Below are 22184 nucleotides of genomic sequence, written 5' to 3' on the forward strand. Positions count from 1 at the left end.
TGGAGGTACCAACAAGCACCATTGTTTACATTCCCCTCCACCTTGATAGTGCAGATGGGAGCAGGATCCAGGTGCTCTAGTTGGCCTGCTAGGGTTACTCCAATGAGCCTTAACCTACACCAGCTCTCCCCAAGATAACCCTCCACCCATCCCTGCCCCACCCTGCCAAGGTGACCTCCAGTTTCAGTGTATTCCCAGATACCTCAGCCAGTGCCTGCTTAGGCTCAAGCCATTCCATCAGGGTCATCCAGGCATAGTGCACCCCTGGACTCCCCCAGGACATATTGGCTTCAGATCCAGCCAGCCAGCCAAAGCTTCCAGGCATATGCAATGTACACATGGAATGTACACAATGTACACAAGACTACACCTTAAGATAGGGAGTGGTGGCTATTCCACCTAATATGTAGAGACTAACACTGAAAATCAAACAAAATAAGGAGACAGGAGAATATCTTCTAAATGAAAGAACAAGATAAAGCCCCAGGAGGAAAAAATTCTGATGAAATGGTGACAGGTTATTTGCCAGACAAAGTAGAGTTCAAGGTAATGGTCATAAAGGTGTTCACCAGACAAACCATAAGTGACTCTTAATCTCACAAAACAAACTGAGGGTTCCTGGGGGAAGGGGGGTTGGGAGAAGGGGGGTGGGGTTATGGACATTGGGGAGGGTATGTGCTATGGTGAGTGCTGTGAAGTGTATAAACCTGGTGATTCACAGACCAGTACCCCTGGGGATAAAAATATGTTTATAAAAAATTTAAAAATTTAAAAAATAATAATAATAATAAAAAGTGTTCACCAAAGTCAAGAGAAGAATGGAGGAACACAGTGAAAAATTCAACAAAGAGTTAGAAAATATAAGAAAGTACCAGAGAGCTGAAGAACACAATAATTGAATTGAAAAATATGCTAGGAATCAACAGCAGATTAGATGATACAGAAGAATGGCTTAGCAATCTGGAAGACAACAGTGGAAATCACCCAGTTGGAACAGCAAAACAAAAAAAGAATTTTTAAAAATGAGAATAGTTTTAACTTCCTTAATTTGGGGAAGGAAACAGGCATTCAAGTCCAGGAGTCACAGAGAAACCCCCTCAAAATCGACAAAATAGGTCAACACCTCAAGATATAATAGCTTGCAAATTTCAGAGATAAAGAAAAAATCCTGAAAGCAGCCCAGGACAAAATGGTCTTAACCTACAAGAGTAGAAACATAAGGCCAGCAGCAGACCTGTCGACAGAGACCTGGCAGGCCAGAAAAGGCTGGCATGATATATTCATTGTGCTAAATGGGAAAATACACAACAAAGAATAGCTGTTATTCAGAATAGAGGAGAGATAAAGGCTGACATTCAGAATAGAAGGAGAGATGAAGAATGTCCAGGACAAACAAAAGCTAAAGGAATTTGTGAACACTAAACCAGCCCTGCAGGAACTATTAAAGGGGATCCTTTGAATGAAGAGAGAGCCCAAACTAACAAACACCAGAGAGGAACATAGACAATCTACAAAAACAGTGACTTTACAGGTGATACAACGGCATTAAATTCAGATCTTCCAATATTTACTCTGAATGTAAATGGACTAGGTGCTCCAATCAAAAAACATAGGGTGTCAGATTGGATTAAAAAAAAAAAAAAAAAAAAAAGACCCATTGATATGCTGTCTACAGGAAATTCATTCTAGACCGAAAGACACCTCCAGATTGAAAGTGAGAGGGTAGAGGACCATTTATCATGCTAATGGACATCTAAAGAAAGCTGGAGTAGCAATCCTTATATCATACAAATTAGATTTTAAACCAAGACTGTAATAAGAGATGAAGAAGGACACTCTATCATAATAAAAGGGTCTATCCAACAAAAAGACCTAACAATTGTAAATATTTATGCCCTTAACTTGGGAACAGCCAATTATATAAACCAATTAATGACAAAATTAAGGAAATACATTGATAATAATACAGTAATAATAGGGGACTTAACACCCCACTCACAACAATAGACAGATCATCTAAGCAGAAGATCAACAAAGAAACAAGGGCTTTGAATGACACACTGGAACAGATGGACTTCACAGATATATACAAAGCATTCCATCTTAAAGCAACATGGGATAGTCTCCAGATGAGATCACATAATGGGTCACAAATCAGATCTCATGTGGTATAAAAAGACTGAGATTATACCATTCATATTTTCATACCACAATGCTTTAAAACTTGAACTCAATCACAAGAAAAAATTTGGAAGGAACACAAATACATGGAGGCTAAAGAGCATCCTACTAAAGAATGAATGGGCCAATCAGGAATTTAAAGAAGTTTTTTAAAAAATACATGGAGGCAAATAAGAGTGAAAACATGACAGTTTAGAACCTTTGGGATGCAACAAAGGTAGTCCTAAGATGGAAGTATATAGCAATACAGGCCTTTCTCAAGAAACAAGAAAACTCTCAAATACACAACCTAACTTTACACCTAAAGGAATTGGGAAAAGAACAGCAAATAAAGCCTAAATCCAGCAGGAGAAGAGAAATAATAAACAGTAGGGCAGAAATCAATAATATAGAAATTAAAAAAAAAAAACAGTTGAGCAGAACAATGAAACTAGGAGCTGGTTCTCTGAAAGATTTAATAAGATTGATAAACCCTTAGCCAGATGTATCAAAAAAGAAAAGAAGAAGGACCCAAATAAATGAAATCATGAATGAACAAGGACAGATCACAACCAACACTGAAGAAATACAAACAACTATAAGAGAATATTATGAGCAATTATATGCCAACAAATTAGGCAATCTGGAAGAAAAGGATGCATTCCTTGAAAAATATAAATTACTGAAACTGAAACAGGAAGAATGAGAAACCTGAACAGGCCCATAACCAGCAAAGAAATTGAATCAGTAATTAAAAATCTAATAAAAAAGAGTCCAGAGTCAGATGGCCTCCCAGCAGAATTCCAACAAACATTTAAAGAATTAATACCTATTCTTCTGAAGCCATTTAAAAAAAAATAGATATGGAAAGAAAACTTCCAAACTTATTCTATGAGGCCAGCATTATCTTGATCCCCAAACCAGGCAAATACCCCATCAAAAGGGAGAACTACAGACCAATATCCCTGATGAAAATGGATGCAAAACTTCTCACCAAGATATTAGCTCATAGGATCCAACAGTACATCAAAGGGATTATTCACCATGACCAAGAGGGATTTGTTCCTGGGCCACAGGGTAGTTCAACATTCATAAATCAATGTGATACACCATGTTAATAAAAGAAAGAACAGAACCATATGATTCTCTTAATCAATGCCAAAAAAGCATTTGACAAAACACAGCATCCTTTCTTGATAATTAAAAAAAAAAAAAACCTGTCTGCCATTTAGGGTTAGAGGGAACATACCTCAATATCACAAAAGCCATATACAAAAAACCCACAGCAAATATCATCTCAATGGGGAAAAACTTAATGCTTTCCCCCTAAAGTTAGAACACAACAGGAATGTTCACTCTCACCACTGCTGTTCCACATGGTACTGGAATCAGCCCTCAGCTGATCAGACAACAAAAAGCAATCAGACAAAAAAAAGAAATAAAGGGCATCCAAGTCAGCAAAAGACATCAAACTTTCACTCTTTGCAGATGACATGATACTCGACTTAGAAAACCCAAAAACTCAACCCAAAAATTATTAGAACTGATACAGGAATTCAACAAAGTGGCAGAATATGAAGTCAATGCACAGAAATCAGTTGCATTTCTATACACTAACAATGAAGCAAAAGAAAGAGAAATGGAGGACTCAGTCCCATTTACAATTGCACTAAAAACCATAAGATACCTAGGAGTAAACCTAAACAAAGAGGTAAAGGATTGGTACTCTGAAGACTACACAGCACTTGTGAAAGAAATTGAGGAAGACACAAAGAAACGAAAAATCATCCCATGCTCATGGATTAGAAGAATAAATATTATTAAAATGTCTATACGACCCAAAACAATCCACACATTCAATGCAATCCTTATCAAAATACCATCAGCATTTTTCATAGAACTGGAACAAACAATCTTAAATTTTGTGTGGAACCAAAAGAGACCCTGAATAGCCAAAGGAATGTTGAAAAGGAAAACCAAAGCTGGAGGTATCACAATTCCAGAATTCAAGTCCTATTACAAAGCTGTAATCATCAAGACAGTATGGTACTAGCACAAAAAAGGATACACAGATCCATGGAAGAGAATAAGAACCCTCAACTCTGTGGTCAACTTATCTTCAACAAAGGAGGTAAGAATATCCAGTGTAAAAAAGACAGTCTCTTCCACAAATGCTGTTGGGAAAATTGGACAACCACATGCAAAAGAATGAAACTGGATCACTTTCTTACACCATACACCAAAAAAAACTCAAAATGAATGAAAGACCTAAATATGAGACAGGAATCCACCAAAACCCTAGAGGAGAACACAGACAGCAACCTCTTTGACTTTGACTGCAGCAACTTCTTGCTAGCCACATCTCCAAAGGCAAGAAAAACCAAAGCAAAAATGAACTATTGGAACTTCATCAAGATAAAAAGCTTCTACACAGCAAAGGTAACAATCAACAAAACTAAAAGCTTACAGAATGAGAGAAGATATTTGCAAATGACATATCAGATAAAGGGCTAGTATCCAAAATCTATAAAGAACTTATCAAACTCTACACCCAAAAAATTAAAAATCCAGTCAAGAAATAGGCAGAAGGGCATTTATCCAAAGAAGACATATAAATGGCCAACAGGCACATGAAAAAATGCTCAAAATCACTCATCATCAGAGAAATACAAATCAAAACCACAATGAGATACCACCTCACATCAATCAGAATGAACAACTCAGGAAACAACAGATGTTGGCTAGGATGTGGAGAAAGGGGAACCCTCTTGCACTGTTGGTGGGAATGCAAACTGGTGCAGCCACTCTGGAAAACAGTATGGAGGTTCCCTAAAAAGTTAAAATAGAACTACCCTATGACCCAGCAATTACACTACTAGGTATTTATCCAAAAGATACAAACATAGTGATTCAGAGCGGCACATGCACCCCAATGTTTATAGCAGCGATGTCCACAATAGCCAAGCAATAGAAAGAGCCCAGATGTCCATCAACAAATAAATAGATAAAGAAGATGTGGTAAAAAAAAAAAAAAAGAAGAAGAAGATGTGGTAGATAGATAGATAGATAGATACAGATATAGATATAATGGAATATTACTGAGCCATCAAAAAGAATGAACTCTTGCAATTTGCAGTGATAGGGATGGAACATCAGGGTATTATGCTAAGCAAAATAAGTCAGTCAGAGAAAGACAAATACCATATGATTTTGTTCATATGTGGAATTTAAGAAACAAAACAGATGAACATAGGGGAAGGAAGGAAGAATAAAATAAGACAAAAATAGAGAGGGAGACAAACCATAAGACACTCTTAATCATAGGAAACAGACTGAGGGTTGCTGGAGGAGAAGGAGGTTGGGGGTGTGGGATAACTGGGTGATGGGCATTAAGGAGGTCACTGGAAGTAATCTGGTGAATCACTAAATTCTACCTCTGGAACTAATGATACAATATATGTTAATAAAAAGTGAGAATAGTTTTAAGAACTTCTAGAACAACATCAGATACACAAACATTCACATTATAGTAGTTCCAGAAGGAGTAGGGAAGTTATTTGAAGTTATTTGAAGAAATAATGGCTGAAAATTTCCCTAAGCTGGGAAAGAAACAGACATCCAGGTCCAGGAAGCACAAAGAGCCCTAAACAAGATGATCCCAAAAAACCACACCAAGGAATTTTATAATTAAATTGTCAAAAGTTAAAGACAAGGGGAGAGTTTTTAAAGTAGCAAGAGAAAGACAGCTTGTTACAGACAAAGGAACTGCCATAAGAGTATCAGCATATTTTTCAGCATAAAGTTTTCATGACAGAAGTAAGTGGAATAATATATTCAAAGTACTGAAAGAGAAAACTGCCAACCAAGAAATCTCTACCTGGCAAGGTTATCATTCAGAACTGGAGGAGAGATAGTTTCCTAGGCAAGCAAAAGTTAAAGGAATTTATCACCACTAAACCAACCTTACCAGAAATATTAAAGGACCTTCTTTAAGCAAAAAAGAAAAATCTGTAACTGGAAGTAAGAAAATATATGAAAGAAAAATATTTGTTGGTAAAGGAAAATATATAGGAAATATGGTAAATCAGCCACTTTAAAAATAGTATGAGGATTAAAAGTCAAAAATAGTAATTTAACTATAACTACAGTAAGTAGTTAAGGAATACACAAAATTAAAACATGTCAGGGGCGCCTGAGTGACTCAGTTAGTTAAGTGTCTAACTTCTGATTTTGGCTCAGGTCATGACCTCACAGTCATCAGATCAAGTCCCACTTCAGGGCTCCACACTTAGCAAAGAATCTGCTTGAATTCTCTTTCTCCCTCTTCCTTTGTCCCTCTCCCTACTTTCTCTTTTTTCTCTCTCTCTATCTCTGTCTCCCTCTCAAATGAACAAATAAATCTTTTTTTTTAATTAAAAAATATAAGATGTCAAATACGATGTTAGAAATATAAAATGTCGGGGTGGGGAGTAAAAATGTAGCGCTTTTAGAATGTGTTAAAAACAAATGACTATTAGCTTAAAATAGACTGCTATGTATATAGATCAATATATATGAACTCATGGTAACCATAAACCAAAACTTACAATAGATAAAAAATAAAGAGAAAGGGACTCAAACAAAACGAAAGAAAACCATCAAACACAAATGAACAGAGAGAAGAAAAACAAAGCAGAAGAATTGCCATAACAAGCAGAAAACAGCTGACCAAGTGCTATTAATAATTATACCTATTAATTATACCTATTAATAATTACATTAAATATAAATGGACCAAGTGCTCCAATCAGAAGACATAGGGTGGCTGTATAGATTTTTTAAAAAGAACCATTTATATACTGCCTTAAGAGACTCAAATCAGATCTAAAGCCACACAGAGACTGAAAATGAAGAGATGGAAAAATGATATTCCATGGAAATGGAAACAAAAAGGAAGTTGGTGAAGTAATACTCACATGAGACTAAATAAACTTTAAAAGAAAGACTATAACAAAAGACAAAGAAGAGCATTACATAATGATAAAGTGTTCAATCCAAGAAGAGATATAACATTTGTCAATATTCATGCTCCCAACATAAGAACATTTAAAAATATAAAGAAAATATTAATAGACACAAAGGGAGTAATTGACAGTAATACAATAATAGTAGGGAACTTTAATATTTCCCTTAACCAATGGATAAATCATCTACAGATTCAATAAGGAAATACTAGCCTTAAATGACACATTTGGCCAGAAGAACTTAATAGATATATATGAGCATTTCATCCAAAACAACAGAATACACATTCTATTCAAGTGCACATGGAACATTTTCCAAGATAGGCCACAAAACAATTATTCATATATTAATAAATTCAAGAACACTGATATCATATCAAGCATCCTTTCTAACCACAATGTTGTGAAACTGGAAATTAATTACAAGAAGAAAACTGGAAAACACGCAAACATGTGGAAAATGAACAATATGTTACCAAACAACCAGTGGGTAAACAAAGAAATCAAAGAGGAAATTTTTAAAAATACCTTGAGACAAAAGAAAATAGAAACACAACTTTCCAAAATCAGTGGCATGTAACAAAGCAGTTCTAAGAAGGAACTTCATAATGATACAGGCCTACCTCAAGAAACAAGAAAAATCCCAAATAAACCCTTGCATTCGGAGACATGCCTTGAAAGAATTTGCTGTGGCTGATGTCGAAGAGGTTACTGCCTATGTACTACTCTAGGATTTTGATGGATTCCTGTCTTACATTGAAGTCTTTCATCCATTTTCAGTTTATCTTTGTGTACAGTGTAAAAGAATGGTCGAGTTTCATTCTTCTTTGTATAGTTGTTCAATGTTCTCAACACCATTTATTGAAGAGACTGTCTTTTTTCCATTGGATATTTTTTCCTGCTTTGTCAAAGATTAATTGACCATAAAGCTGAGGGTCCATGTCTGGGCTCTATATTCTGTTCCATTGGCTGCAGGGGCACATATGTGAACTGGGAGCAGCTGGCAGTTTTAGAAACAAAAGGGGCAGAGACGTGCCTGGACGTGGAAGTGAGGGCTGGAGTGCTGTTGTGGGGCACACAACCCAGGATGCTGCAGTTTTTAGCAGCACAGACAAAAACGGAGTCAGTGTAGCCTGAGAACAGACTGCAATCTCTCTGTTCTGAGACAGAAGTTTAGATATGGTCACTTCTGCTCTGACTCTTGGGAGAGCAGAACTCTGCCCAAACAGTATTGCCTGAGTAACAGCGCAACAGGCTCCTCCCCCAGAAGACAGGCTGGAAGAACAAGAGGCTGGCAACCCTAAGGTCCCTATAAAACAGGAGCATCTTGCTTCGGTTGTGGTCAATAACCTAGACTCTATATATTTCTTCAACCACCCCTCAACAGAATGACTAAAAGAAGGAACCCACAACACAGGAAAAATTCAGAGACCATGACCTTGGCCACAGAACTAATGGATATGGATATAATAAGCAAGATGTCAGAAATAGACTTCAGGGTAACAGTTATGCAGACAATAGCTAGGATGAAGGAAACCACTAATGGCAGCATAGATTCTCTAAGGGCAGAAATGAGAGCTGATCTGGCAGAACTTAAAAATGCTATCAATGAGATTCAATCTAATCCAGATACTCTAACAGCTAGGGTAAATGAGGCAGAAGAATGAATTAGTGATCTAGAAGACAAACTGATAGAAAAGAAGGAACAGGAGGAGGCCTGGAACAAACAGCTTAATATGCATGAAAACAGAATTAGAGAAATAAATGGCACCATGAAACATTCCAATGTCAAAATTATTGGGATCCCTGGTGGGGAGGTGGTAGAGAGAGAGAGACAGAGGACTGGAAGAGATAGTTGAGCAAAGCATAGCTGAGAACTTCCCTAATCTGGGGAATAAAACAAGCATTTGTGTCATAGAGGCAGAGAGGACCCTTCCCAAGGTCAAGGAGAACAGACTCACACCCAGGCATGTAATAGTAAAACTCGCAAATCTTAAAACCAAGGAAATCATCTTAAGGGCAGTTAGGGGGAAAATATTCCTTACATGCAGAGGGAGGAACATCAGAGTAATGTCAGACCTGTCCACAGAGACCTGGCAAGCCAGAAAGGGCTGGTAAGACATATTCAGGGTACTAAATGAGAAGAACATGCAGCCAAGAATACTTTATCTGGCAAGGCTCTGGTTTAGAATGGATGGAGAGATAAAGAGCTTCCAAGACTGGCAAAAACTGAAAGAATATGTGCCCACTAAGCTGGCCCTGCAAGAAATATTAAGTGGAGTTCTATAAAAGGAAAAAGACCCCAAGAGTCATATAGAACAGAAATTTACAGAGAAAATCTGTGGAAACAAGGACTTCACAGGTGATATGATGACAATTAAATTATATCTTTCAATAATCACTATCAACAGCCTGAGTGCTCCCATAAAACAGCACAGGGTTGCAGATTGTATAAAAAGACAGGACCCTATTTAAATTCAATTAATCAACATATAATACATCATCAGTTTCAGATGTAGAGTTCAATAATTCTTCGATTGTGTATAACATTCAGGGCTCATCATTATGCAAGTAATCTTAAAGAAACTACTGTTTGTCAAAATTTGGTGTGGTATCAAATATGTACATCCCCATGTTTCTTGTAAGGCTGGATTTTCTTCATGTGCTTCAACCAACACCACATATCACAATTGCCTGAATGCAAAATAAATATAAGAATTCAGATATCTAAAAAAAAAAAAAAAAAAAAAAGACAGGACCCATCTATATGCTGTCTCCAGGAGATTCATTTTGAACCTAAAGATACATCCAGACTAAAAGTGAAAGGATGGCAATTTTCATGCCAACAGGCCTCAAAAGAAAGCTGCAGTAGCAATTCTCTTATCAGACAAATTAGATTTTAAGCTAAAGACTGTACTTAGAGATACAGAAGGACATTATACCATTATTTTATATATATATGTTTTTTTAATTTTTTAAACTTCTTTTCAGTGTACCAGAATTAATTGTTTATGTACCACACCCAGTGTTCCATGCAATATGTGCCCTCCATAATACCCACCACCAGGCTCACCCAATTTCAGACCAATATCCCTGATGAATATGGATGCTAAGATTCTCAACAAGATCCTAGCTAATAGGATCCAACAGTCCATTAAAAAGATTATCCATCATGACTAGGTGGGATTTATCCCTGGGTTGCAAGTGTGATTCGACATTTGCAAATCAATCAATGCAATAGAACAAATCAGTAAAAGAAGAGAGAAGAACCACATGGTCATCTCAATTGATGCAGAAAAAGCTTTTGACAAAATCTAGCATCTGTTCCTGATTAAAATGCTTCAAAGTATAGGGATAGAGGGAACATTCCTCAACTTCATCAAATCTATCTATGAAAAACCCACAGCAAATATCATCCTCAATGGAAAAAAGTTGACAGCCTTCCCTTTGAGATCAGGAACACGACAAGGATGCCCACTCTCACCACTCTTGTTCAACATGGTATTAGAAGTCCTAGCAACAGCAATTAGACAAAGAGAAATAAAAGGTATTCAAATTGGCAATAAAGAAGTCAAACTCTCTCTTTGCAGATGAAATGATACTCTCTATGGAAAACCCAAAAGACTCCACCCCCAAACTACTAGAACTCATACAGCAATTCAGTAATGTGGTAGGATTCAAAGTCAATGTACACTATACCATTCTTAAAGGGTCTATCCAAGAAGAGGATCTATAATTTACAATTGTAAATATCTATGCCCCAACATGGAAGCAGCCAACTACATAAACCAACTGTTAACCAAAATAAAGAGACATATTCATAATAATATGTTAATTGTAGGAGACCTCAACCCTCTCACTCTCAGCAACAGACAGGTTATCTAAGCAGAAAATTAACAAATATATATATATATATATATATATATATATATCTGGTCCAGTGTGTCTCATATATGTGTGTGTGTGTGTGTGTATGTATATATACACAGAGAATATTCTACCCTAAAACAACAGACTACTCATTCTTCTTGAGCACACATGGAACTTTCTCAAGAATAGACCACATACTGGGTCACAAATCAAGTCTCAACTGATACCAAAAGACTGAAATTATTCCATGCATATTCTCAGACCACAGTGCTTTGAAACTGGAGGTCAATCACAAGAAAAAGTTTGGAAGAAATTCAAACACTTGGCAGCTAAAGACCATCCTGCACAAGAATGTTTGGATCAACCAGAAAATCAAAGAAGAACTTAAACAATTCAAGTGAACAAAAACACTTCAGTCCAAAACCTGTGGGATACAGCAAAGGTGGTCCTGAGGGGGGGAAGTACATAGCCATCCAAGCCTCACTCAGAAAAATAGAAAAATTCCAACTACCTTTACACCTTAAAGAAGTAGAGAATCAACAACAAATTAACCCTAAGCCATGCATGAGGAAGGAAATAATTAAGATTAGAGCAGAGAATTAGAAACCAAAAATACAGTAGAACACAACAAAACTGGAAGCTGATTCTTTGAAAGAATTAATAAGATCTATGAGCCACTGGCCAGATTATCCAAAAGAAAAGAGAAAGGACCCAAATTAATAAAATTATGAATTAAAGGGGAGATACCATAACATCAAGGAAATAGACACAATCATCAGAAATTTTTATCAACAGCTATATGACAATAAGTAATCTAGAAGAAATGAATGCATGCTTAGAAACCTATTCTGTTCCATTGATCTATGTATCTGTTTTTGTGCCAGTACCATGGCACAGCTTTGTAATATAGCTTGAAATTAGGCAGTGTGATGCCCCCAGCTTTGTTTTTCTTTTTCTACTTTTGGGACTTCATCAAGATAAAAAGGTTCTGCACAGCAAAGGAAACAGTCAATAAGACAAAGAGGCAACCCACAGAATGGAAGAAGATATTTGCAAATGACACTACAGATAAAGGGCTGGTATCCAAGATCTATAAAGAACTTCTCAAACTCAACACCTCCCCCCCAAAAAAAAAAATCAAGTCAAAAAATGGGCAGAAGATATGAACAGACACTTTTCCAAAGAAGACATATATGAATGGATAACAGACACATGAATAAATGTTCAAGATCATTAGCCATCCAGGAAATTCAAATCAAAACCATATTGAGATACCACCTTACACCCAGTTAGAATGGCAAAAATTGGCAAGGCAAGAAACAACAGATGTTGGAGAGGATGTGGGGAGAGGGAAACCCTCTTACATTGTTGGTGGGAATGCAAGCTGGTAGAGCCACTTTGGAAAACAGTGTGGAGTTTCCTCAAAAATTTAAAAATGGAGCTACCTTATGATCCAACGATTGCACTACTGGGTATTTACCCCAAAGATACAGATATACTGAAAAGAAGGGGAAAATGCACCCCAATGTGTATAGCAGCAATGTACCCAATAGCCAAACTGTGGAAGGAGCTGAGATGCCCTTCCACAGATGAATGAATAAAGAAGATGTGGTCCACATAAACAATGGAATATTACTCAGCCACCAGAAAGTATGAGTACCCACCATTTGCATTGACATGGACAGAACTGGAGGAGATTATGCTAAGTGAAATAAGTCAAGCAGAGAGACAATTATCATATGGTTTCACTTATATATGGAACATAAGGAATAGCATGGAGGACATTAGAAGGAAAGGAAAAATGAAGGAGGTAGGAATCAGAGAGGGAGATGAACCATGAGAGACTATGGATTCCGGGAAAGAAACTGAGGGTTTCATAAGGGAGGTGGGGGTGGTGGGGATGAGTTCGCCCAGTGATGGGTATTAAGGAAGACGTGTATTGCATGGAGCACTGGATGTTATATGCAAACAATGAATCATGGAACACTACATCAAAAACTAATAATGTACCGTATGGTGACTAATATAACATAATAAAATAAAATAAAACATGGAGGAAGAATTTTTTTTAAGTCCCAAATAAACCATCTGACTCTATACCCAAAATAACTTTTAAAAAAAGAGGAACAAAGCCCAATATTAGTAAAGGGAAGGAAGTAATAAAGACCAGAGTGGAAATAAATGAAATAGAGATGGGGGGGGGGGAGAAGAAGAAGAAGAGATAATAAAAGTAAGAGCTTTTTCTCTTTTTTTAAGATTTTTTAAAAATTTATTTGTCAGAGAGTACAAGCAGGGGGAGCAACAGGCAGAGAGAGAAGCAGGCTCCCCACTGAACAGGAAGCCTGATGCAGGATTTTATCCCAGGGACCTGTGATCATAACCTGAGCCGAAGGCAGACACTTAACTGACTGTGCCACCCAGGCATCCCAAGAGCTGGTTCTTTGAAAAGATCAATGAAATCAACAGCCAAACTCAAGAGAAAAAGGGAGAGGACCCAAATAAATAAAATCAGAAATGAAGGAAAAGTTACAACGAACACCACAGAAATACAAAGGCTAAGACATTACTACAATTATACACCAACAAATTGGAAAGCTTAAAAGAAATGGATAAATCCTAGAAATACATAATCTTCCAAGGCTGAAACACACACACACACACACACACACACACACAAATAGAAAATCTGAATAGATCAATTACAAGTAATAAAATTGAAACAGTGATTTTTAAACTCCAAAACAACAGAAGTCCAGGACCAGATGGCTTCATGGCTTAATTCTACCAAACATTTAAAGAAGAGTTAGTACCTATTCTCAAATTATTCCAAAAGACTGAAGAGGAAGGAAGTCTTCCAAACTTATTTTACAAGGTCACATTACCCTGTTACCAAAACCAAAGATAACACAAGAAAGAAAATTACAGACCAATATATCTGATAATATAGATGTAAAAATCCTAACAAAATTTTAGCAAAAAATTTTCAATGATACATGAAAAGGATCATACACCACAATCAAGTGAAATTTATTCCAGAGATGCAAGGATGGTTCCACGCCCACAAATTAATCAGTGTGATACCTCACATTAACAAAACAAAGGATAAAAATCATATGATCATCATAATAGGTACAGGAAAAAGCATGTGACAAAATTCAACGTTCATTTATGATAAGAAAGAAAACTCGACAAAGTAGGTATAGAAGGAATGTATCTCAGCCTAATAAAGGCCATATATGATAGATAAGCCCACAGCTAACATCATACTCAACAGTGAAAAGCTTTCAGCATTTCCTGTAGGATCAGGAATAAAACAAGTATGTCCACTCTCACCACTTTTATTCAACATAGTGTCGGAAATCCTAGCCATGGCAATTACACAAGAAACAGAAATAAAATTCATCCAAATTGGACAGGAAAAAGTAACAATGGATAGGAAAAAGACAAATTTGCAGATGACATGATACTATATAGAGAAAACCCTATATAGAGAAAACCCTAAAGACTCCACCAAAATCTGTTAGAACTAATAAATGAATTCAGCAATATCACTGGATACAAAATTAACGTACAGAAATCAGTTTTTCTATACACTAATAACTATAAGAAAAAGAAAGTAGGAAAATAATTTCATTTATAATTGCATCAAAAATAATGAAATACCCATGAGTAAATTTAACCAAAGATGTGAAAGAATTGTACTCTGAATACAGTTTAAACTGTTAAAACTTAAACTAAAAAGGCACCTGGGTGGCTCAGTCGGTTAAATGTCTGTCTTCAGCTCAGGTTAAGATCTCAGCGTCCTGGGATCAAGCCTCACATCAGGCTCCCTGCTCAGCAAGGAGTCTGCTTCTCCCTCTCCCTTTGTACCTCCCCTTGCTTTTGTGCGCTCTCTCCCTCTCTCAAATAGATAAATAAAATCTTTATTTAAAAAGACATTGATGAAAGAAATTGAAGACATGAATAAATGGAAAGATATTTTGTGCTCATGGATTAGAAGAATTAATATTATTAAAGTGTCCATACTACTGAAACAATCTACAGATTCAGTGTAATCCCTATCAAAATACCAATGACATTTTTAACAGAACTACAACTCAAAATGTGTATGGAGCCACCAAAAAAATTCAAAAGCCAGAGCAACCTTGAAAAAGAACAAAACTGGAGGTAGCATACTCCATGATTTCAAACTATACTACAAAACAGTATGGTACTGTCATGAACACAGACACATAGATCAATGGAACACACTACAGAACCCAAGAAAAGACCCACACATATAGAGTCAATTAACCTGTGACAAAAGAGGCAAGAATATACAATGAGGAAGTCTCTTCAATAAATAGTGTTGGGGACATTGGACAGTTACCTGCAAAAGAACAAAACTGGACTACTATCTTACACCATATGCAAAAGTACACAAAAATTAAATGTACTGAAGACTTGAATGTAAGACTTGAAACCATAAAACTCCTAGGAGAAAATATAGGCAGTAAGTTTTTTGACATAGGTCTTAGCAATATTTTTAGACCAGTCTCCGTAGGCAAGGATGAAAAGCTAAAATAAACAAATGAGACTACATCAAACTAAAGTTTCACACAGTGAAGGAAACCAACATAATGAAAAGACAACTTACTAAATAGGAAAAGGGTTGGTAGGGTTTGTTTCTCCCAGAGGAACAAACAAAGGAAAAAGCTGTTCCGTGCTTCTGGTGGGGCCCAGCTGTGCTTGGCATTCCTTGGCCATAGTGATATCACTCCAGTCTCTGCCTCCATCTTCACATGGCCTTCTTCCCTTGTGTGTCTCTGTGCGTCTTCTCCTCTTCTTATGCAGATACCAGTAGTATGGGATGTAGGGCCCACTCTAATAAATCTTAACTGATAACATCTGCAAAGACCCTACATGCTAATGCCACATGCTAAGGTTCCATGGGAACAGGAATTTGGTGGGAACGCTTTTCAACTCACTACAGAAGATAAACATATTTGAGCACTACTTTAATTAGAACTCTTTCATTGCATATGTCAGAAACCACTAACTACCTTACCCAGGAAGGGAATTAAACCATGCAGGATTGCCTCCATAACTTGATTGCCCAGGATCATCCTCTGGTGCCAGGTACTGTTTGGATCCAACAGGCGACTCAGGAGTCCATCACTCTCCCTCCATTGCCACCTCTGCTTCCTTCTGTTGGGAGCCTCTCCGGTGTGGCCACAGGGCAGATTTCACCTCAGACAGTCTAAAACCAGAGCTCTCAACCGTACTGCTTGCCCTGTATAGTAGCAGTAAACACCCCTGTATTGGTTTCCTATGGCTGTGGAACCAATTACCACAGATTCTTTTGTTTGAACAACACCTAGTTGCTAGCTCACAGTTCTGTAGGTCATGGGTCTAGCTGTGGAGTAGCTGAGTTCTCTGCTAGGGGTTTTAAAAAGCCAAAATGAGGATACTGATCAGGATGTGCCCTCTTCCAGAGGGTCCCAGCTCATTCAGGATTTTGGAGGAATTCATGTCTTGCCATTGTAGGGCTGGCTCTCAGGTGGGGACCACTGAGCCCCCAGAGGCTGCCTCTCTTTATTCAGTTCACAGCATTGGTGTATGCTTTCTCCCAGGCCACAGCAGTCCCCTCTCATTCCTCTGCTCTCAACTAGGGACAACTTTCTACTTTTATCTTTTGACTTCCTTCATGTAGTACTTTTTTTAATTCATTTTGTTTTTATCTTGTATTGAAGTATAATTGACACATAACATTAGTTTCAGATGTACAACATAATAAACCATATTTATATATATTAAGAAAAGATCACCACAGTAAATCTGATTAATGTCCGTCACCATATATAGTTACAATTTTGTGTGTGATGAGAACTTACTTTCTTGACAACTATCAAACGTGCAGTATGGTTTTATTAACCATAGTCATCATGCTGTACATTGCATCCCATGATTTACTTATTTTCTAACTGGAATTTGCACCTGAGAACTCTCTACTTTTAAAGAGTTCATGTGATTAGGTCAGGTCCATCTAGATAATCTCCCCATCTTAAGGCGATCTAATCATAGGGGTAAAAATCCATCGTAGTCCAGGAACCGTGGACACACCAAGGACAATGCAGGGTGTGTATAGATTGGTGCTGGTGGGAGACAGCTCTGGGGGTCTTAGACTACTGCCCACCGCACCTTTTCTTACAGCTGCTATATGACCACTGTCCCAGAGGCTGCACAGGATAGGCATCAATTTAGGTGGTAAAAACTGGAGAAAGCACACCCAGAGAAGCTCCAAAACAGAACCCCGTGTGTTTTGATTCCTGCTTCTACACTGAGGTTTTGCCACCTGTTCCCCACTGGAGACATAGCAAAGAGCTTTGACACTAAGGTCCCCCTGTGTACAGATGCTTTGTTTGGGGGAAAATTTGATCACCCATGGAGCCCCGTGAGAAGTGCCATGCACAGAGCAGCCCCTCTTGCTCTCCAGCAGGTGGCCTTTGAGCTCAGCTGAGTTAGGCTGTCTGGTCCTCCTCAAAGGCCACTCACAAGGAAGGAGCATGTGGAGATGAAGGATTGCCACTGGTGGTCTGAGCAGCAGGCAGGGAGGAAGGGAAAAAGGACAGCACTGGACAGGGAATGGAGGGAGGGGGAATAAAGCATGGACAGCAACACAAAGAAAAAGAAGGTGGAGGTGACATTCAGCAGACTGGAGACAAAGAAAGTGAAGCTGATGGACCAGGGCTTTCTGTGGGGTTGCAGCTTCCCACTCTGAGCAGGGGTTCCACCCCATGGGTCCCTCTGGGGTGGACCTTCAAGGGGCTGATGACCATTTTCAGCCTCGTATCTCCCTCCCCTCAGGGAACCTAGAACAAGCCAATGAGGAACTGCGGGCCATAATCAAGAAGATCTGGAAGCGGACCAGCATGAAGCTGCTGGACCAAGTGGTGCCCCCAGCGGGTGGTAAGTACTCCCAGGATCTCCACACCCATGACTCTTGCCTGGTTCCTGAGTCCATGAGGCTCATGGGAAGCCTGCTTTCCCCACCCCACTCTGCCTCTCCTGTGGGTCCTGAAGGCCCTATTGGTTGGAAGGGCTGAGGGTGCCACACCTTCACAAACTCAGATACAGGATATCAGACTGGAAACCTGGTCCAATCATAACATTTCATAGACCAGACAAGGCCCCTTGATGCTTAGAATTTTGGCAAAATTTTCAAGGAAACTCTGCAAAGTATAGGTTTCCCCCGTAAATTAGTAGGCTCGTTGCTCTGGAAGTAATGGGGACCTGGGAAAAGAATCCCCTGAGATCCCTCTTGGTTGAATTCTTTTTGTCTTATCTAGAGTAGTGTTTCTCTACCCTCTCAAACCCAGAACCCCCTTTCATAGTAAATAGTTTATAATGCCCCTACTATTATCCTAAATGAAAATAACTTTCCTACAGCTATAATTTCCAAAATATTAATATAACACTTTAACTTGGGACACGTGGGTGGCTCAGTCAGTTAAGAGTCTGCCTTCGGCTCACGTCATGATTCCAGGGTCCTGGGATCAAGCCCCACTTCAGGCTCCCTGCTCCCTCTCCCGCCCATGCTCTCTCTCTTTCTCTCAACTAAATAAATAAAATCTTTATATATATATATATATATATATATATATATATATATATATATATATAACTTTAATATAAAATACATTAAAGTCAAATACTTTTCAATATATATACGCTCAGGCACTATGGGTTATGGCACTGTACCAGAAGTTATAGTTAACTGATAAAATACTTTCATGCATCCACTTATGATGAATAAGTCTGTGTTTAAAGGAACTAAGACAATATTGACTATTGTTGACATTTTGTATTTGTCATTTTGAAGTAAGGGATAACTAAATATATTAAATTATATACACATGTGTATGTATACATATGTATATGCACAAACATAGAACAAATACAGACTAATATAAGCGTGTCAGATGCAACAGGTGACTCAGATACTACAAGGGGCATTGCCATCAGGGATTCAATTTTCCAAAATGTAAAGCCCTCTTGGTCAAGTGCAAACAAAGCAAAATATGGTTTCCTGTCAATTTACCTAGCAGATATATACCTGGAAATTCTGGATATATTAAAAGCAGGCAAAAAATATTATTTTCTGTTCATATGTAAAATGAAGTTAGGTTCTTAGCTCAGGTCATTATAAACAGGTCCTTTCCCCACATGGACATCTAGCCAAGTGCAGATGTATGCAAAACATGCCTATGTTTTAAGGGACACATCTGGAACCACCCAATGCCTGTAGCACACTGGGACAACCAGGAATGTCCCCATATTCCCAAAAGACTCCTTAAAATGGGACACCAGCCCTGTTGAGAATCACTTCCCAAAGGGAAGCAGCCCAGGGAAGTGTCACCTAGACGGGCCAAGCCCCATGAGATGTTTTGCATACCTTATTTAATCCTTATAACATTGCTGTGAAGTTTGCTCAAGAATCTGAAGTTCTTAGAAGCTATGTAGCTGACCCAGGGCTATCAGGTGAGTACGTGGCAGATTCAAAATTCAAACCCAGGTCTGGGGAACACCAGAACACCAGGCTCTTTCTGCCCTGTGGCTCTTGCTGACTGGCTAGACGGGGAAATTGGGTTTCCTCTCCCACAAGGGAATGAGGTATTCGCCAGGTAGAAGGTCACCACTGGTGGACTTGGCTATTCTTAAGGGAAAGCTAGAAGTAGGAGAATCATCACAGGCCCCTATGCTTAACCTACCAGCTGTCTCCTGGGGCCATTTCCCTCAGAAGAAGATGGAGCCAAGAGGCAATGTTCTCCTTGGAAACTCTTCTGTTTCTCCACCTCCTGGTTCATTCCCAACACAGAGGTTGACTATGCCATGTGTAACTTGGGGGTCTAGCCCAGCAGGGACCTAGCCAAACCACATGGTAAGAAAACCCAATCTGTCTGGTTGAAAACGAAACCCAAACTTAAAGAAAGGTGTTCCTTCCACGAAACTCCATCTTAAACCAGAACTGTTTGCACTTAGGGGACTGATCAATTTATGATGGGCACCTCAAGTTTTGGAATCAAATATAAATTAGTTAACAATGTCAGGTTTTTTTTTTTTTTAACTTTGTAAAGCTTTTTTCTAAAGCAAGGTGGGACATAATTTTGATAATAGACTGCTTCTACTGTTTAAAAAAAAAAAAAAGAGGAGCTAAGAATATTTTTGCTTATTTGCAGAAAGCATTTGCAGAAAGACTCTCTGGAAAAATACTCCAGAAGCTAATTTTAGAAAGGTTATCTATTAAAAGGTAGTAACTTAGCAGATGGAGGAGGGGTGAGAGAGAGACTTTTCACTGTACCCCTTGTAATATATTTTTGCCTTTCTGAACCATGTGAATGGCTTAAAAAAAAAAACTTTTAAAAAAGTTTTAAAAACTTCAGAAAACTTGGATGCTGGGGGGGATAAAAAGCTGAATTCTCCCCTTTACCTCCCTTCTGTCTTCTCTTCTCCTGTCTCAGATGACGAGGTCACAGTTGGCAAGTTTTATGCTACTTTCCTGATCCAAGAGTACTTCCGGAAATTCAAGAAGCGCAAAGAGCAGGGCCTGGTGGGCAAACCCTCCCAGAGGAACGCCCTATCCCTGCAGGTAAAGGACAAGAATGGGGGTCCACACAATAAGGAAGGGCTTGGTCACCTTCTTCTGACATCTGGTCTGGGGTTGTCTCTCAGCAGTGGGCTGGAGGCCAGTTCCCTCCAGAAGGAAACTTTTGGAGAGCTCCAGGCCTTTCCAAATGTGTGTGTAGGTGAGGGTGCGATACACTACCTCCCACACACTCTGCCTTCCCTAGTCCTGCCTGCTTCACAGCCCCTTCTAACAGGCCTTTATGCTTCCTGGGTGGAGAAATGGATTCTCGCAGTCTGGCACAGATAAGCCCTTGGCAGGCGTGCCTGCCCTACGGAGAGGCTGTGGGTCAAGCAGCTGGGTGTCCCTCTGGGTTTCAGGCTGGCTTGCGCACGCTGCATGACATCGGGCCTGAGATCCGACGGGCCATTTCTGGAGATCTGACGGCTGAGGAGGAGTTGGACAAGGCCATGAAGGAGGCTGTGTCTGCTGCCTCTGAAGATGACATCTTCCGGGTAGGTGGACGCCGCAGGAGCACTCTCTTACCTTTACAAGTCCAGCTGGAGGCAAGAGGGTGGGCTGCCTTTCTGCCAAGAGAATCCAGGGAGAAAGTCCTGAGTTCTCTGGCAGATTCCAAGCTCTTCCAACTCAGCTACTTCCCATACCTCTACCTTCTCTAAGTCTGACTCTATCTCAAGCTTGGGCTCTCGGGACATGTTCCCTAGGAGAACCTTCTACATTAGAAACTGCAAAGCCATGGGGCTCCTTTTGGCCACATCTAACCTGCAAACCTATTATTCAGAAATATGGCACATTCAACTAAAAACCTAGACCTTTGACTTCTCTTTAAAAAATCAGAGGCTCTGGCTTATGTTCCCACATGGCAGCAGGGGAGTGGAGCCCAGGGGCAACTGTCTTCTTGAGAGAAAGCCTGTGCTTTCCCAGACACAAAAGTCCCCTCCGGCCTTCCTCCCCTCTCCTTTCCTGGCTATGGAGGCTGAGCATCCATTCTCAGTGGACCCCAAACCTGACTCTGCCAGAATAGTGCAATGCTTGTATCCCGCTCTCGCCCTTCAGTCGTCCCTGCTTATCCCCAAAGGTATTTGGCTAAAATCCCTCCAGAGTGAGGGAGAAGCCACCAAGCAGTATCACGCTGGGGGCCCTCTCAGCTGCCCCTGCCAGCCCCCACACAGGGGTCCTGAGCTGTGGAGACACCGGGAGGGAGGACGGCCTGCCCTGCCTGTGGCTGCCCTGTCATCACCATCCTCATCCTCATCACTGTGAAATGTCTGTCACCGAATGGCCTCAGGGACACAGCTCCAGGCTAACACTGCCCCAGCAAGACCCCACAGACCAACTTACAGACAGCAACATGCCCACTCGCTCCAGGACAAGGAAACAATGTTGGAGAAAAACACTGGGTCCTGATTTGAAATCTCTAAGAATCGCCCCGGAGGAAAGAAGCCCATAATATAATTAATGGAGTCAATGCCTCCTCCTTATTTCCAAAACCCTTTTGGCCAATGTCATTTCTAGTTCAGTGAGCC

At 39.3% G+C, this 22184-nt stretch overlaps 1 protein-coding gene across 40 annotated transcripts in view; it reads left to right on the plus strand.

Moving 5' to 3' along the window:
* Positions 1-22184, plus strand: part of CACNA1C (calcium voltage-gated channel subunit alpha1 C) — a 735043-nt gene that overhangs the window by 695853 nt on the left and 17006 nt on the right. For all 40 annotated transcript variants that reach the window (XM_045071752.1, XM_045071757.1, XM_045071772.1 and 37 more), the window contains 3 exons: positions 17880-17981; positions 20534-20661; positions 21018-21152. In XM_045071752.1, the coding sequence (XP_044927687.1) occupies positions 17880-17981; positions 20534-20661; positions 21018-21152 (365 nt within the window). The remainder of the gene's footprint in view (positions 1-17879; positions 17982-20533; positions 20662-21017; positions 21153-22184) is intronic.

This window comes from Mustela putorius, unplaced genomic scaffold, assembly GCF_011764305.1.
Source record: "Mustela putorius furo isolate JIRA1106 unplaced genomic scaffold, ASM1176430v1.1 tig00003988_pilon_pilon_pilon, whole genome shotgun sequence".
NCBI classification, from domain to species: domain Eukaryota; kingdom Metazoa; phylum Chordata; class Mammalia; order Carnivora; family Mustelidae; genus Mustela; species Mustela putorius.